Source organism: Nerophis lumbriciformis, linkage group LG07 (assembly GCF_033978685.3).
Source record: "Nerophis lumbriciformis linkage group LG07, RoL_Nlum_v2.1, whole genome shotgun sequence".
NCBI classification, from domain to species: Eukaryota; Metazoa; Chordata; class Actinopteri; order Syngnathiformes; family Syngnathidae; genus Nerophis; species Nerophis lumbriciformis.
Window position 1 is genome coordinate 34,424,235 of NC_084554.2, and position 18,266 is coordinate 34,442,500.

General features: G+C 38.2%; 1 protein-coding gene across 2 annotated transcripts in view; it reads right to left on the bottom strand.

The window, feature by feature from the left end:
* prex2 (phosphatidylinositol-3,4,5-trisphosphate-dependent Rac exchange factor 2) overlaps positions 1-18,266 on the bottom strand; it is a 224,888-nt gene that overhangs the window by 94,243 nt on the left and 112,379 nt on the right. Inside the window, exons 20-25 of one of the 2 annotated variants that reach the window (XM_061965408.2) lie at positions 16,934-17,070; positions 11,619-11,736; positions 6,666-6,850; positions 6,436-6,597; positions 4,111-4,309; positions 3,813-4,020 (exon numbers count right to left, since the gene is read on the bottom strand). In XM_061965408.2, the coding sequence (XP_061821392.1) occupies positions 3,813-4,020; positions 4,111-4,309; positions 6,436-6,597; positions 6,666-6,850; positions 11,619-11,736; positions 16,934-17,070 (1,009 nt within the window). Of the gene's footprint in view, positions 1-3,812; positions 4,021-4,086; positions 4,310-6,435; positions 6,598-6,665; positions 6,851-11,618; positions 11,737-16,933; positions 17,071-18,266 lie in introns of both variants that reach the window. The other variant, XM_061965407.2, reaches the window with a different exon arrangement.

Genomic DNA, 18,266 nt, shown 5'->3' on the forward strand with positions numbered 1-18,266 from the left:
TACACTCCGCAGATGCACGCGTCATGTTTCTCGTACTAATGACCCCCGACGTACGCTGCCAAGTGCCAGATGGAGCAAGCTTGTTAGGCCAGGCAATTTGGATTCCAAAATAAATATTACATCAAGTCAAATAGAAATCACTCAGACAACACTTCACCTGACTGGAATAATAAAACCCGTTCCACCCGTTTTTTGTTTGGCAATTTGTACGTGATTTGTTAGGGCGGATTTATCTCAGACCTCAAGCAATTTTGGCCAAACTAAAAGTTGACATAGAGATGTCTTGCAGAGCTGGAGTGTACGACAGACAAATAAACATACGTGTGCTGGTGAGCATATGTTACACCAGGCCTTACATCAGCAGACAAATTGAAGGATCATACATTTGTGCATTAAAGACACAAAAATTAGGGCTGTTCTGATCAAGGTTGTATACTCCTGATTCTGATCATCCATGAGTGAGATCACATGTACCAATACCAATCACATGTATTAACTGTAAATATTCAATGTATTTATTATGAGTGCTATTGACAGTTTAACAATATCAACACAAAAACTAGTTCCTTATTCTCTTTTATTACATACATGTGTTTGAGCAAAACAAAGTCAATAATACACACTATCTAAACAAAAGCAACAACTTCTATCTACTATTTAATTTAAATCCTTTGGCGTTTGCCCTCAAAGTCATTGCCTAAGTTTGTAAACATTACCAAACAAAACAATTTTTAGACAACAAAATAATTAAGAAAATAAAAAATATTGACCTAATCACTCTAATATAGATCATATACTGATACTACCCTTGGTATCAACACCATCAATTTATGGATCGAGCCACCCTCCTCTTACATGTACAACTGTGTAATAGTACTTTGACAATGCTGACACACCAACAGTTGTTATATTATCCTCTCTCTCGAGCAGTAGTTCAGACTTTTTCCACCAAGTACCACCTCAGAAAAAACTTGGCTCTCCAAGTACCACAATAACGGCAAACATTAAAATACAGTAGCGTAGTAGGCCTAAGTATTCATTAAAAACAAAGCATAGGTTTTGATTAACAAGTGTATTTATTATTTTTGGCCACTGTGATATTACAAACAGTGTAAATATTAACACTGTGTTTGAATAAATTATTAATTGATTTGGCATACCACGATCTGGAGCCCGTGTACCACCACAGTTTGAAAATCACCTGTGTCAAACTCAAGGCCCGGGGGCCAAATGTGGCCCGCCACTTTGTTTTATAAGGCCCCCGAAAGCCTGGAAAATATATGCATTAATAAAGTACTTTATCTTTTCTTACAAAATGGAATTGTTTTGACCATAAAAATACATGTGCTGCATTCAATTGTATATATTTTAAACTTTAACAATATTTAATGATGCAATAAAATATATCTCATGCTTCAATATATTTTGTTGCTAAAATAAAGATAAATACTTAAATATCTTCAAATTGTACGCTGTAAAGATGACAAAATATTTTACGAAAAAATTATGGCGACTGAGCTGCCAAGTTTTTTTTTACCATAAGATCAACTTAGGTCCTGTTTTTCCATTTACAGTAATACCATATAAAAACAACAAGTGTGGATTTCACGGTAAAAAAACTGGCATTTCATGGTGTTGTTTCAAGCTTGCTTAGCGGTTAGCTTAGCAATGAGCAAAACTGCTCCTGGCTTGCTCTGTGTGTGTAACATGATTAGCATTGACCCCCTCGTAATAAGAAATGCACTTTGTTTGCCGTAATGGAGGTGATCATTACTAACTTAGGGGAGCTGCTCCACACTGTGTATAGAGACACACAATTGCTTGGATTTACATAACGTCACGTCCGGCTCATTAAATATGTGTGGAGGTCTAGTCAGCGTCAGTTCTCAACGTGAGGCTCCATTTAGCCTTTTTCGAAGAAAAATGCCCTATGCTTGTGTTGTTTTCGGCGTTACAAACTGTTCAAGTCGCGAAAAGGATAAACGCCTCTTCAGAGTTCCTCGAGAGGTAATCAAGAAGGGTGGAAGAGTGCAAGATTTTACGAAAGACACCGAAGAAAGTGAGTTCGCAGTGACCACTCCGTTACAGGTTTGTTATATTTTTAACATACTTTACTCGTTAAGTATTTCCCATTGAAGATATTGATATTGTTTGAATTTGAATTTTTAACAAGCAGATAGTCAGGGTTAATGATTATTTGTCAGGAAAGGAACTACTACGTCTCCCCTCTTGTTTATTTTGAACACAAATGTGTCAGAGTACATATGACAACAGGACAAAAATCAAATGTGGTGATGATTCAGTAACTGTTAGTTTATTAAATGGATTTGCAGTCACGGGTGTCAGCTGTCGGGTGCTGTAATCGTGTATAGTTTGTTTACATGGACACGTTCTTGCATTTAAGACGCAAAGTTAAATCCTGAAATGCAACATTACCCGAGCAAAAACGAGGCATACTTATCCAGGAGAGCCTTGATACCAATTTCCTTGACCTAGCCACACAAAAAGAAGTTGTAGACCTCCATGCTTTTCCAACTTTCGAGTCCATCAGTTGAACTCCACTGACGGATAATCCATTATAACTCGACAAATCTCTTTTGATAACATATTGGGATAAATTCCATTGCATAGTTAAGATTTTTTGCTCGTATCTGCTCTTTGCAGGAAGATTTGGGCCCCTTGCGCACTCAAGAGAGTTTGCACGCTGCTTACTGCACACCACTATTTTTCACTTCCGGGAAAAAAGTCACATGACGTAATACAAGCAATCGGCTGCTAGCCGCTTGTCAGCCGGGAAAGTCAAAATAAATACAGTGTCCCCTAGAGAGTATCGGCATTAAAAAGCATTATTCGGCAAGGGCGATCACATACTTTTTTTTTTATATGAACCTCGACCGATACTGATTGGTGGTCGATCAAGCGGCACATCCCTAGCGAAAACAGATCCGATGTAGGTCAATATATCCTACTGAGAACCAGCGTCCTCTGCAGTGGACATTTAAAATGTTAGGGGAAACCCAAAAATGTCCACTGCAGCTAGCTGATTTGCAAAGCCATAACCACAACACCAGGGGAAGCTCCACTAACCACGTTAAACCCAGATTCCGATCTAACAAAGGTCTTAACTCATTCTCTTTCTATGCCACATCAATGTGGAATGTGCTCCCAACAGGTATAAAAGAAAGGGCATCTCTATCCTCCTTCAAAACCGCAATAAAAGTACACCTCCAGGCAGCTACAACCCTAAACTAACACCCTCCCCGGATTGTGAATAATCAAATGTAAACAATCAAATGCAGATACTTTTTCTTATGCCTTTTGATCTCTCTCTCAATCTCTCTCTCTCTCTGATGACTGATGATAACAACCAAACCTAACCCTCCGCCCCCTCCACACCCCGGATTGTAAATAATGTAAATAATTCAATGTGATTATCTTGTGTGATGACTGTATTATGATGATAGTATATATCTGTATCATGAATCAATTTAAGTGGACCCCGACTTAAACAAGTTGAAAAACTTATTCGGGTGTTACCATTTAGTGGTCAATTGTACGGAATATGTACTTCACTGTGCAACCTACTAATAAAAGTCTCAATCAATCAATCAAAAAGCTACCTGAATGATAAATACATCCACATTTTAGCTGGATGAAAAGATACAGAAAAGTAGTCTATTATCTAATATTATATCTCATTAATAATGATGCTACTTTTAGAATATGCAGAAGGCCAAAAAAAAGAACTGAAAATGGCCCGCCAAAGTCATGTTGGACAACCTAGCTTCATATGCCATAAATAAACCACTCACTCATGAATATGGCCGCCGTGCGTCTCCATCTCCTTGACGACCGTGGCCAATTTGTAGAGCAGCTTCTGGTAAGCATCCAAGGTGAGCAGGTCCTCTTCCCGGAGTAAAAAACGCAGGCCGTGGCCCTCAGTCCTGCCTAAACTGTGTCCAGAAGGGGCCGCCATGGAGGTGATGGTGTGCTGGATGTTAACCATGGGGCCCAGCTTACCTGTCGGAAAATGTTTTACAAATATTGTTTATTAAAGTTGTTTGGCGACGTCCAATCCCATCTCACCCTGCTCGGCGCCGACGCGTCCACCTTTCTCCAGGTTGTTCTTCCTGTTGTCCAGCTGCACGCCGAAGGCGCTGCCCAGCGAGGTGGTGGTCTTGGGGTAGGACACCTCCATCATGTTGACGTGACAGTTGGTGGGGCAGAAGTCGCTGCTGTGGAGGGGGGACACCTTCCCCTTGGCCTGCTTGAACGTGGGCCAGGCCCTGTTCTTCAACACCCGTGCGAACTGGTGCAATGGAAGATAGGTATGGATTCAATGAGGGCTGGAGTGTACGAATAAATCATGCACGAACAGGCAGATGACATCATAGACGTATTCATTGGGAAAGAGGAAATGTCACTTTTAGAGTGAGAGTGGAGACAAAAATAGAAAAAGGACACTTGATGAATGTTCATGCGCATATAGACCTCGCTACATTGTAATTCATCATTTTAAAGCGTGACAAGACCTCACACGCTGTATGAGCCTTTGTTCTATTAGTCGACTGTTTCTGATGCTCTTTTGTCACACTCTGCAAACAATGGACATGAATTGTTGTTGGGGTTTCACTTTTATATAGAACTTTTTCATTTATACGACTCATCACGCTTGCAAATCAATGCCACATTTAGGGCCGCACCGAAAGGAAAAAAACACCCACAAAAGACCCTCCGGTTCTCTGAAAAAACTTGTTTTAAAAAAAGCAAAAATAAAAAATAAAATCAGTATTAAATATAGAAATTTAAAGAGGATAAAATATTTTAGAGGAATAAAGTTGTAATATTGTGAGAAAAAACACAGAAAAACCAAACACCAAACACATTATTAAATCTTAATAAAGGAGAATAAACTTGCGATATTACGAGAATTGATTAGGAAATATTTATAAAATATGTATTGAATTTGGGCAGCACGGTGCAAGGGGGGTTAGTGCATCTGCCTCACAATACGAAGGTCCTGAGTAGTCTTGGGTTCAATCCCGGGCTCGGGATCTTTCTGTGTGGAGTTTGCATGTTCTCCCCGTGACTGCGTGGGTTCCCTCCGGGTACTCCGGCTTCCTCCCACCTCCAAAGACATGCACCTGGGGATAAGTTGATTGGCAACACTAAATTGGCCCTAGTGTGTGAATGTGAGTGTGAATGTTGTCTGTCTATCTGTGTTGGCCCTGCGATGATGTGGCGACTTGTCCAGGGTGTACCCCGCCTTCCGCCCGATTGTAGCTGAGATAGGCTCCAGCACCCCCCGCGACCCCAAAGGGAATAAGCGGTAGAAAATGGATGGATGGATGTATATTGAATTTATTGTAGTTTTTTTTATCAAAACATTATATTTTGAGAAAAAAAACCATCATATAAAATGTAAATGTAAAAAGATTACATCTTAACAAATGTATGAATCCTGTTAAAGGAAATGAAGGAATTAAACTATATAGCCATATAAAAAGATCCATCTACAAAATATAATACATTTGTCTTGTAAAATATGACTTGTTGTAAAATTATATAAATTATTTAAGAGAGATATATATTCTTTATAACTTTATTCTCCTCCTGAAAGTTTTTTTCTTGCAATCTGACTTTTTTCTTGAAAAATATAGAGACTTTAGACTACATACAGCTCCATTCCTGACTTTATTATTGTATCTCTTTGGGGTGACTCCAATACTTCCATTTCATTTGACGGTGTTGAATTCCTGCCCCCCTGTGACCCCGAAAGAGACACGCGGTAGAAAATGGATGGATCAGTGTGTAAAAAGATGGTTATTATACGAGTTCAACATAATACACCACTGTGGTCTGACAGTCAATGTCACAATGCAGTTTTGTATACGCAACATTTGCTCCGAGTCACGTGGCCTCCATCTTGACGCGGACCAGCTGATGCTATAAGCGATGGCGTCCATCTAAAACCCTTCTGGAACGTTGCGAAATGTATATGTTCACAACGGAACTTAAAGTCAACATTATGCCGCAGTTATCTCAGGGAGATGCAAGACGGAACCAAGTGATAAGAACCAGATGGATGGCGAGAGGACCACGAGGACCGCATCTTATGCGGGCCTCTCGAGACTTGGGAACTATTTCAAGCTGTGGGTTCACGTCTCCCCACTTTTGTCATTTCCTTCCCTTTCTCCCTCTAGTGACATTCTTTTCTGCTTCTGTCCTATCATCCCCCACTTTCCTTTCTCTGGCGGGGTCACAGAAGGAATGTTCTGGAGCAGGAGAGATCTTACAGAAAAAAGAGATGGCTATTCATAAGCGACTGGTAATTAACAAAAGACCAGCTTTATATCCACCAAGCATTTTTTTTTGCACACATGGGGATGACAGCGCTCAGGGCACAGGCTATGTGAACAACTACATCAACGTTACCTTCCTGTAGTTGGTAATGCGGCGGTTTATGTGCTCCACTTTCTCGCCACTCATGGCATCGAAGCGCACCCGCAGCTCCTCTGGGATCACGTCAGAGCTGGAGGTCAAGCTCCTGCACATCTGCACCAAGGTGTCGTCATTACGGGCCAGCGCCTCCAGGATCTAGACCGCCCGACAAAGCCTTGAAGTGATAAACCACTTAAAAGGGCGCTGTCTTGATGAAAAGGTACCTTGGCGGTGAGGCTGAAGAACCCCTTGGGCTCCACCATCTTCTCCATCACGTGACACTTGATGCCGGCCGTGCTGTCGTACTCGTACACCACTCCGTACTCCAGCTGGACGTTGTCCACCGTCAGGCTGACGTGGTCCTTCTTCCCGTCAATGATGGCGATGGTGTTGATTTTGTCCATCACCTCTGGAAGATCACAGAAGGCACTTTTATTGAAACAATCATCACAAATGACCATTTCAGCAAATACAAGTTAAAAACAAAAGTTAAAATTCACACTATTGTGACGGCGTGGCGCAGTGGAAGAGTGGCCATGCGCGACCCGAGAGTCCCTGGTTCAATCCCCACCTAGTACCAACCTCGTCATGTCCGTTGTGTCCTGAGCAAGACACTTCACCCTTGCTCCTGATGGGTGCTGGTAGCGCCTTGCATGGCAGCTCCCTCCATCAGTGTGTGAATGTGTGTGTGAATGGGTAAATGTGGAAGTAGTGTCAAAGCGCTTTGAGTACCTTGAAGGTAGAAAAGCGCTATACAAGTACAACCCATTTATCATTTATTTATCAACAAATTGCTGGGTTTTCACCCAGTTCTGTTACCCTAAAAACATAATATTCCACAAGTCACATGGTCCGCAGGAAGGCCAAAAGGCTATTCATTTATTTTTCCCGACAATTGATATTTCACTTTTGACTGGGTTGGGGGTTAAACACCAGGGGTCGGGAACCTTTTTGGCCGAGAGAGCCATGAAAGCCAAATATTTTAAAATGTATTTCCGTGAGAGCCATATAATATTTTTTAACACTGAATACAACTAAATGCGTGCATTTTTAAGTAAGACCAACATTTTCACAGTATAATAAGTCTCAGAATAACATTGTTATTCTGAAGCTAACCATCCATCCATCCATTTTCTACCGCTTGTCCTGGTTAATAATAAGTAAAATACTTCTTACCATTAATGCGACTTCTCGAACAGGTGCGGTAGAAAACGGATGGATGGATTAAAATGCATAAGAATGTTTTATATTTTGAAAGTTATTTTTAACTCTATGATTACCAGCGGAATTATTCAATACTTATCGTGTTAAGCAATGTCAGCTAAGATTGATCTGAGAGCCAGATGCAGTCATCAAAAGAGCCACAGGTTCCCTACCCCTGTTTTACACCTAATTATCTTTTCGAGGTTATTTGTTTATTTTCAAAAACGTTTTTTATTGAATCCTTGCAAAGTGTTTTGGTGTCAACATGTTATTAGCACGAGGCACACCTTAGACTGTTTCAGGTCATATCTGACAAACATATTTTTTATATATTTAAATTGATAACTTTGCCTCCACTTGTGCATCCTTGTTTTGTGGTGTGCCTCAGGGCTCCATTTGTGGACCTCATGTGTTGTCGTCTTACATCCTGTCCATGGAACACATCTTATGTACCTCTCAAAGGGAAAGGAGATAAGTGTTCAAAAACATTTTTTTAAATTGTCTTGAGGATGTAAAAGAAAAAGCCTGGTTAGTTCTTAAATGTAAATGAGACTGAGACGTAAATTATTTTATTCTGCAAAAATGTAAACGCTAATGCTCACCAGTGACATGATGCCCTACTTTAAGCCCACCACATAAATCTTGGTTTTAAGTTGGACACTGTATTTCCTTTTAAGTTGGACTTAACTAGACCTCGCTCGTACGTCTGCAGTTAGTCCAATATGCTGCTGCTTGCCTTTTAACTGGCCCCAAAAAAACGGGCCCACATTGCCTCCATTTAAGCATCCCTTCGCTGGCTCGCACTTCATTTAAAAATGTTGTTTGTTTTTTACTCTTTTAATGGATCAGTACCTCAATATATTTCTAACCTCTTAAAAATATACACCCTCACAAGGTCTCTGAGGTCTGCTGATCAGTTTGTTCTTGTCATCCCCAAAACTGGATTTAAATCCAGAGGGGATCACACTCTCTCCGGTTGGTACGATGTCCCTCTGGTGATTCGGACCTCTCCCTCTTTTAAATCACATCTTAAAACATATTTCTCCTCCTTGGCAATAAACCAGTATTATCACCAAAAATGATTCCCGGGCGCGGCACCGGTGCTGCCCACTGCTCCCCTCACCTCCGAGGGGGTGAACAAGGGTGATGGGTCAAATGCAGAGGACAAATTTCACCACACCTAGTGTGTGTGTGACAATCATTGGTACTTTAACTTTAATGAAGTGTGTGATCTGTCTATTTTATTTTATGTATTTTTTTTTTGTTGTTGAATATTTTTTATCTAGACTGTCTTTAGTTGTATCTTGGTTTTAAATGTGTATTTTAACTACTGTGGGGGCCTTAATAAAGTGGATTGGAAGAATGCCTATTGTTAATTTTTTTTCCAATTCAATGCAAAAATCTCACTCCTGTAACTAAAATGAGTCATCTTCGCCATAAGGAAAACAAATGTTGGAAATGGGTTTATACGCATTTTAAGTAGCGTAAATTCCGGACTATTTCTTCCTACATACTTGCCAACCCTCCCGGATTTTCCGGGAGACTCCCGAAATTCAGCGCCTCTCTCGAAAACCTCCCGGGACAAATTTTCTCCCAAAAATCTCCCGAAATTCAGGCGGAGCTGGAGGCCACGCCCCCTCCAGCTCCATGCGGACCTGAGTCCGCTTTCCCACGATATAAACAGTGTCCCTGCCCAATCACATTATAACTGTAGAATGATCGAGGGCGAGTTCTTGGTTTCTTATGTGGGTTTATTGTTAGGCAGTTTCATTAACGTCCTCCCAGCGCGGTAACAACACACAACAGCAGCAGTCACGTTTTTTGTCTACCGTAAAGCAGTTCGTCTGCCGTAAACAGCAATGTTGTGACACTCTTAAACAGGACAATACTGCCATCTATAATCTATAACATCAATAACATATACGGCTTTTAGAGAGTGCAGTGCACAACTGCGCACACAACAAGGAGACCAAGCAGAAGAACGAGGAAGATACAGCCATGGCGACGCTGATGACGAGTAAGATGAAAAAATACGCTTTTTGCACCTTTCCTGCCTGAGTCCGGCGGTTAGTTGCAAATCTTGCTTTATTGATTGCTTGCACACAGCCAATCCAACACAAAACAAACTAGTCCCGCCCGCACTGACGCTACCGCTCCCTCTCTTCTCTCACCCACCACACTCACTGACGTCACTCACCTCACATGCTCACCTATTAAAGGGCCACACACACACATACGCTACTCTCATAACAGCTTGTAAGTTCCAAGCCGCAGCTGCGATTGGACCTGGATAGCCTCCGGGAAGAAGTAGTGGACTACCAAGTGCTTGGCACTGAAGATCTTCCTCAGGAAGCAAAGATTGACAGGTTTTGGGCCATGCTAGGGAGAGATGGAAGATTCCAGTCTCTAATGCATTTGATGAAAGCACTTTTGTGCATGCCACACATCAATGCATCATCAGAGAGGGTGTTCAGCATGGTTAGAAAAATAGTGACAGAGAATAGAACAAGGGTGGACAATTCAACCCTTAACTCAACAATGAGTAGATGAGTGTTATGTGCGTGTATATGTGTAAATAAATGAACACTGAAATTCAAGTATTTATTTTATTTATATATATATATATATATATATATATATATATATATATATATATATATATATATATATATATATATATATATATATATATATATATATATATATATATATATATATATATATATATATATCCATCCATCCATCCATTTCTACCGCTTATTCCCTTCGGGGTCGCTGGAGCCTATCTCAGCTACAAACGGGCGGAAGGCAGGGTACACCCTGGACAAGTCGCCACCTCATCGCAGGGCCAACACAGATAGACAGACAACATTCACACTCTCTTTCACACACTAGGGCCAATTTAGTGTTGCCAATCAACCTATCCCCAGGTGCATGTTTTTGGAATATAAAATACATATATATATATATATATACACACCGGTATATATATATATATATATATAAAATAAAATAAATATATATATATATATATATATAGCTAGAATTCACTGAAAGTCAAGTATTTCTTAGATATATATATATATAGATATATAGATATATATATATATGTATATATATATATATATATATATATGTATATGAAATACTTGACTTGAAAGTCAAGTATTTCTTAGATATATATATATATAGATATATATATATATATATATATGTATATATATATATATATATATATATATATATATGAAATACTTGACTTGGTGAATTCTAGCTGTAAATATACTCCTCCCCTCTTAACCACACCCCTAACCACCCTAATCAACTTGTTTAAGTCGGGGTCCATGTAAATCAATTCACTTTTACAAGTGTCTGTGTTAGCATTATTAACTTACAATGGCATTATTTTAGTATTGTTTTAGTTTAACAAATTCCTCCGTATATTCACCAAAACTTCACCGAGGCGTGGAGTTATTGTGTCTGTTTAGCAAGCTAATTGGAGAGCTAGCTTCTGCAGCTAGTGGGTACATGACGATGACTTCTGTTTTGTTTTATAAGCCTTTTTACTGCCATGTTACAGACACCATTTGGAAACAATTAAGGTATGTAAATAAACATTTACAAAATCTTTCTGTGTAAATAACTCGTTTTGCAACATATATATTTGCGGCTTGTAGTCAGATGAGGCTAAAATATGGAAAAATATTTATTTTTCTAGTGGGGGCAGTTTATATGCCAGAAAATATACAGTAGTTTAAGATGTTGGACAATATGACAAAATGGCTTAAATGATGGGAGTATACTCACTTTAGTGAGATACTGTACATGAGTCCCACTAACACAATCCAAGTGTAGGAAGTGATGGTAACTCGCAGAGGCAGGCAAGCAGTTGTTAAAGGTGCCTGCGTTACGTCCACAGGCACCTTCTTTCCCATGTGAGTAATTCCATAGGAACAAAAATAACGTGCAATTACCTTCAACTTTGCACTCAAAGCCGTCACCGTTCTCCTCCAGGGTGGCCTTTTGGTTGCTTCGCTGGCTGTCCTCCTGGGCGCTTTCACTGTTGTTGTATACCCACTTTATTGTATCTTGCTGCATTGGGGCCAAAAAAACAAAATTGTATGCAGCAGGAACACCAAATGGCTGAGCACAAGTTGAAAAGTCTTTCCAAACCTGTGCAAACATGGTATTGGAGGAGACCAAGATGGTCTATCATACCGCTCTAGCAAACCACACGGTTGTACGTCTGTCTGGTCTGCCCACACCCTAACCCACTGTGGCTTTACGGCCAACTTTACATGCTGCACTTGGCAACTGGTCTGCGGTCTTTCTAATACGCAACTAGAACCCAAACACACACACACACACACACACACACACACACACACACACACACACACACACACACACACACACACACACACACACACACACACACACACACACACACACACACACACACACACACACACACACACACACACACACACACACACACACACACACACACACACACACACACACACACACACACACACACACACACACACACACACACACACACACACGTCTCTTGTGTCTTTGCTCAATATCAGTCCCTTTAAACATGTACTGGAATCCTCTACTGTCTCATTGAGACTAAAACGTAACAAAAACAAATTTATCTGAACATGTGAGTTTCTATTTTAATAACGTCATTTCCCATTATTAGATATTTCAGTACACTGTATGCATCACCATACTCGTCGACTATTGACCTTTCCAGTTAGAACAGGAATGTCCAAAGAGTGGCCATTTGCAGCCGGGAGCTCATTTTTTGGAAGGCCCGCCGCACAATTTCAAAATCATATTACAAAAAAAAAATAACATTACAAAGTGTAATAAAAGAGAAAAAAGGTGTAATGTAACAAGAAAATGTTGCAATAGTGACACTAAAATCACAAAGCTGCCGGGGAGGCAGTTTTTTACTTTAAAACTGTCATTGCTGGGGAAAAAAAAAAATCGACAAATAGATCTGAAATTGATCAATACCAGTGATTCTTACACTGTGGTTGGGCCCCATCTAGTGGTACGCCAAACAGTAACTTTAATAAAGTACAGTGTTTAATTTTCCTAAATTCAAACAGTGTTATTGTTCAAACAGTGTGTAATGATACAGTGGCCAAAAATATTACATATACTTGTTAAATAAAACCTCTGCCTTTATAAATGAATACTTAGGCCGATTACGCTACTGTATTCTAATGTTGGTCGTTATGGTGGTACTTGGAGAGCCAAGTTTTTTCTGAGGTGGTACTTGGTGAAGAATGTTTGAGAACCACTGAACTAGAGATTTAAGCGTTGAATGTAAAAATGATATAGACTTATTTTTAACACTTTTATAAGTGGGGGCCTTTTGGATCCCTGAGACTTTTAGTATGATTTTTTTTTAACTGCTATTGCTCAAAAAAGAATAATTACCGTATTTTTCGGAGTATAAGTCGCTCCGGAGTATAAGTCGCATCGACGGAAAATGCATAATAAAGAAGGGAAAAAACATATATAAGTCGCACTGGAGTTTAAGTCGCATTTTTTGGGGAAATGTATTTGATAAAACCCAACACCAAGAAAAGACATTTGAAAGGCAATTTAAAATAAATAAAGAACAGTGAACAACAGGCTGAATAAGTGTACGTTATATGACGCATAAATAACCAACTGAGAACGTGCCTGGTATGTTAACGTAACATATTATGGTAAGAATCATTCAAATAACTATAACATATAGAACATGCTATACGTTTACCAAACAATCTGTCACTCCTAATCGCTAAATCCCATGAAATCTTATACATCGAGTCTCTTACGTGAATGAGCTAAATAATATTATTTGATATTTTACGGTAATGTGTTAATAATTTCACACATAAGTCCCTCCTGAGTTTAAGTCGCACCTCTGGCCAAACTATGAAAAAAACTGCGACTTATAGTCAGAAAAATACGGTAACTAAAAGCAATGTTGTTTTGAATTATCTACCTATATAAGGCTCACATTACTTCACATCAAATATTCCACTTTGAACATTTTTTTGTGGGAAAATATTGCATATTTTGTATTTTTCCTATTAAAAAAGAGGTATGAAAAAATTTACTTTACATCAACAAATAGATCTGAAGTTGATCGATAGATGTTTAAGCGTTGAAAGTAAAAAAACTTTTTTTTTTTTAAATTAAAAAATAAATAAATAAATAAATAAATATATATATATATATATATACACACACACACACACACACACACACACACACACACACACACACAGGTATATATGAAGAGAAGCCCTTATGGTCACAATATTTATTTTCAAGACTATTTATCTAGAAGATTGTCACTGAAGGCATTAAAACTATGACACCTGTGAAGTGAAAACCATTTCAGGTGACTACCTCTTGAAGCTCATTGAGAGAATGCCAAGAGTGTGCGAAAAAGTAATCAGAGCAAAGGGTGGCTATTTTGAAGAAACTAGAATATAAAACATGTTTTCAGTTATTTCACCTTTTGTGTTAAGTACATAACTCCACATGTGTTCATTCATAGTACAATGTAAATAGTCATGAAAATAAAGAAAATGCATTGAATGAGAAGGTGTGTCCAAACTTTTAGCCTGTACTGTATATTTTCATTGGTTTTGAAAATCAAAAATTTAAAAATGGCCCCAGCATGCTTTAATTATTTTAATGTACGACCCTCAGTGGCAAAAGTTTGAACACCATTTAGTAAGAATACATTACAGCTTAAATTGGAGGGAAAAAAGAAAAGTGCAGACTAGTAAATAACCATAATGTACTGTATCCCTCAAAGCATTTTCCAAGTGTTTATAGAACAGATTTCTTTTTTTTTTTGCATTATATTACCATTCATATTCCCTATTCATTTTATGACTCTCTATTTTTTATTTTATTTTTCAGGTTCTATTTAGTGTTTGGAGTGACCTTTAAAACGTTTCTTGAATATAAAAAAAATAAATAGAGATCTATTGTAATATTTGTACATACATGTATCATAAAAGAAAGACACATTCTCAGTTCATTGTTTTGTAAAGTCGGTGATTCCTGCTCGGGTGAGTTTCTAATGGGCACAATAAATACCATATCATTGAACATATTTAATTATTGTGTGGCCTCTTTTAGAATGTTTGAATAAAACAATAACTTTTTTTATTTGTATTTATCAATATTTTATGCAATGTAGGGTTATGATTATGTTGTGTTGTATTTTATTGCTATCAATTGTTAGCATTTCATACCCAGCCCAGGGACTAGTTGAAAATGAGCAATTTAGTCAACACTGACACATTAACAGAAATGTTTACTATTGTCTGCTGCCCCTGTATTAAATAAAATAGGGTTACTACAAAAAAATGTAAAACACAAAAAATATAAAAAAATTATAAGATATTATTTTAGTTAATTTTATTGGCATTTTTGATGATTGTTGATTTGAAATACAAGTGTTTACTGTGTACAGGTATTAACTGTGTTTGTATATACAGTACAGTGAAATGTACCTCAGTCATTCTAAACATATGATAATTACAGTAGTACGTCAATTTAAGAGTTTAAGTATTCTGTGACGGCGTTCATAACTTAAAACACTTGTATTTCATATCAATGTCTCCAATTGGAATAAATTCAATCGATGCTTGGCACCACCGAAAAAAAGTATTGTATGAAAACAAATACAATAGAATGTTTTACTAACAAGTAGTTTCATGAAGTAATGTAGAAATAATGTACATTATTTACCTTGCCTTATACTATATCTTTTTCCTGCTACTGCTACTCTGTCAAACACACCATCAACAGCTTTTTCCATATTTTTGGGGATAAATGTCTGCTGTTTAGATATTATATTAACATATTTTGACATACCGTATTTTTCGGATTATAAGTCGCAGTTTTTTTTCATAGTTTGGCCGGGGGTGCGACTTATACTCAGGAGCGACTTATGTGTGAAATTATTAACACATTACCGTAAAATATCCAATAATATTATTTAGCTCATTCACGTAAGAGACTAGACGTATAAGATTTCATGGGATTTAGCGATTAGGAGTGACCGATTGTTTGGTAAACGTATAGCATGTTCTATATGTTTTAGTTATTTGAATGACTCTTACCATAATATGTTACGTTAACATACCAGGCACGTTCTCAGTTGGTTATTTATGCGTTATATAACGTACACTTACTCAGCCTGTTGTTCACTATTCTTTATTTATTTTAAATTGCCTTTCAAATGTCTATTCTTGGTGTTGGGTTTTATCAAATAAATGTCCCCAAAAAAAGCGACTTATACTCCATCCATCCATCCATTTTCTACCGCTTATTCCCTTCAGGGTCGCGGGGGGCGCTGGAGCCTATCTCAGCTACAATCGGGCGGAAGGCGGGGTACACCCTGGACAAGTCGCCACCTCATCACAGGGCCTTATAGTGCGACTTACCATATTTTTCGGACTATAAGTCACAGTTTTTTTCATAGTTTGGCCGGGCTCCAGTGCGATTTATATATGTTTTTTTCCTTCTTTATTATGCATTTTCGGCAGGTGCGACTTATACTCCAAAAAATACGGTATATGTTTTTTTTTCCTTCTTTATTATGCATTTTCGGCCGATGCGACTTATACTCCGGAGCGACTTATACTCCAAAAAATACGGTATATGTTTTTTTTCCTTCTTTATTATGCATTTTCGGCCGATGCGACTTATACTCCGAAGCGACTTATAGTCCGAAAAATACGGTACGTTATCCACTCATCCTGCTTCAGTATGGTACAGACTAGCAGCAGTTCGCTGGAATTTCTTCACCAAGTTTGTGTCACACTGGGTCATGGCTTAGATGATTTATTTCTTTAATTTGATTAATATTCACTTCTTCGCTGCGCTGTCCTTCACACTTTCTTCCTTCCCATGGTTGAAAACAAAGTTATGTCCATCTTAAGCTATAAGCTAATGCTGGCATGTAAGACCAAATGTTTTGATCAGATCTTACTGTGATATTTGCGACACCAACTAATGGCTGGGATGCTTGTAACCTAAATTTTTACTTGCAAACTAAAAGCGTATCTTATCTTAAAACTCTTAAGTTTGGGCACTCTTAAGTGGAGGTTACACTGTACATTTAATGTAAAAAGATTTACAAAATTAAGGTAAAGCATAATTGCTAATAATAATATTACAATGATATTGTTACTTCTGTTTGCACTGTGTCAAAATGTCTGCTTAATTGTTTTTAATGACAATTATTTACCTGCGTAGGTCGCCTGTACTTCCTGCACGCAGTAACGTGTGCAATGACGCTGGCGTGGCTCTCCTTGCTCACGTTGATGCCGTTCACCTTGATGATGCACTGGCCTGGGTGGAGACCGGCAATGGCCGCCACTGTGCCTGACGAGGACGGAGAAGAAGAAGAAAGGAGAGATGAGGTGAGATGAGAGACCGCTATTGCAGGTGCAAGGCCGTTTGGGAACTGCAACAATTATGTCTTCACATCCTGTACAACATTTCCCCCTCCAATGTCAGTTCCTGTTTTGGCCTCTGAGGAGAATATGAAAGAGGATGGAGAGAAGGGAAGCTGTTTATCTGGGGGACACGCGGGTCCGTCGGAGGAATGTGATTCAGACCACAGGAGAACTTATCAGGGCCAAGTTCAAGGTAGACTTAATATCCCATCTGTTGTTTTCACTCCTTAAAAAACACACCTTATACAGGAGTTCAAGCCAAATCATTTATTGAAGAGATCACATTAGTTTGCAAACACAGAAGTTAACAGGAGTGCTAAAGCTACACATACATATATATACATACATATATATATATATATATATATATATATATATATATATATATATATATATATATATATACATACACATATATATATATATATATATATATATATATATATATATATATATATATATATATATATATATATATATATATATATATATATATATATATATATATATATATATATACATACACATATATATATATATATATATATATATATATATATATATATATATATATATATATATATATATATATATATATATATATATATATATATATATATATATATATATATATATATATATATACACACATACATACAGAGATGCGCGGTTTGCGGAGTCCGCGGATAATCCGCGGGTCGGGCGGGTGACATGACGAAAAAAATAGATTTTAAATAGATGTGGGCGGTTGAACTAATTCGGAAATATATATACATAGTTAAATGTTGTTACCCACATACGAAAAACGTATAGATTTTATCGGTCCTTTAGGTGGAGCTGATGGTGCATCACCGAAAAAGAAAAGGATTGACTTCACAGAATGGGAGGAGGATGAAGTAGAGGATTATTCCTCTACAAACTTGCATCTCGACGGATCAGCAGAGGAAAATCTACTTTCCTTTTGGGGGAAACAAGGACAATCATTCCCACGACTACAACACCTTGCCAAGAGAATCCTATGCGTCCCAGCAACAAATGGCGCAAGTGAGCGCTCCTTCAGCGCAGCAGGGCGCATTTTAGAGGCCAGGCGCTCTCGCATGAATCCTGGCACTGTAGATGCCA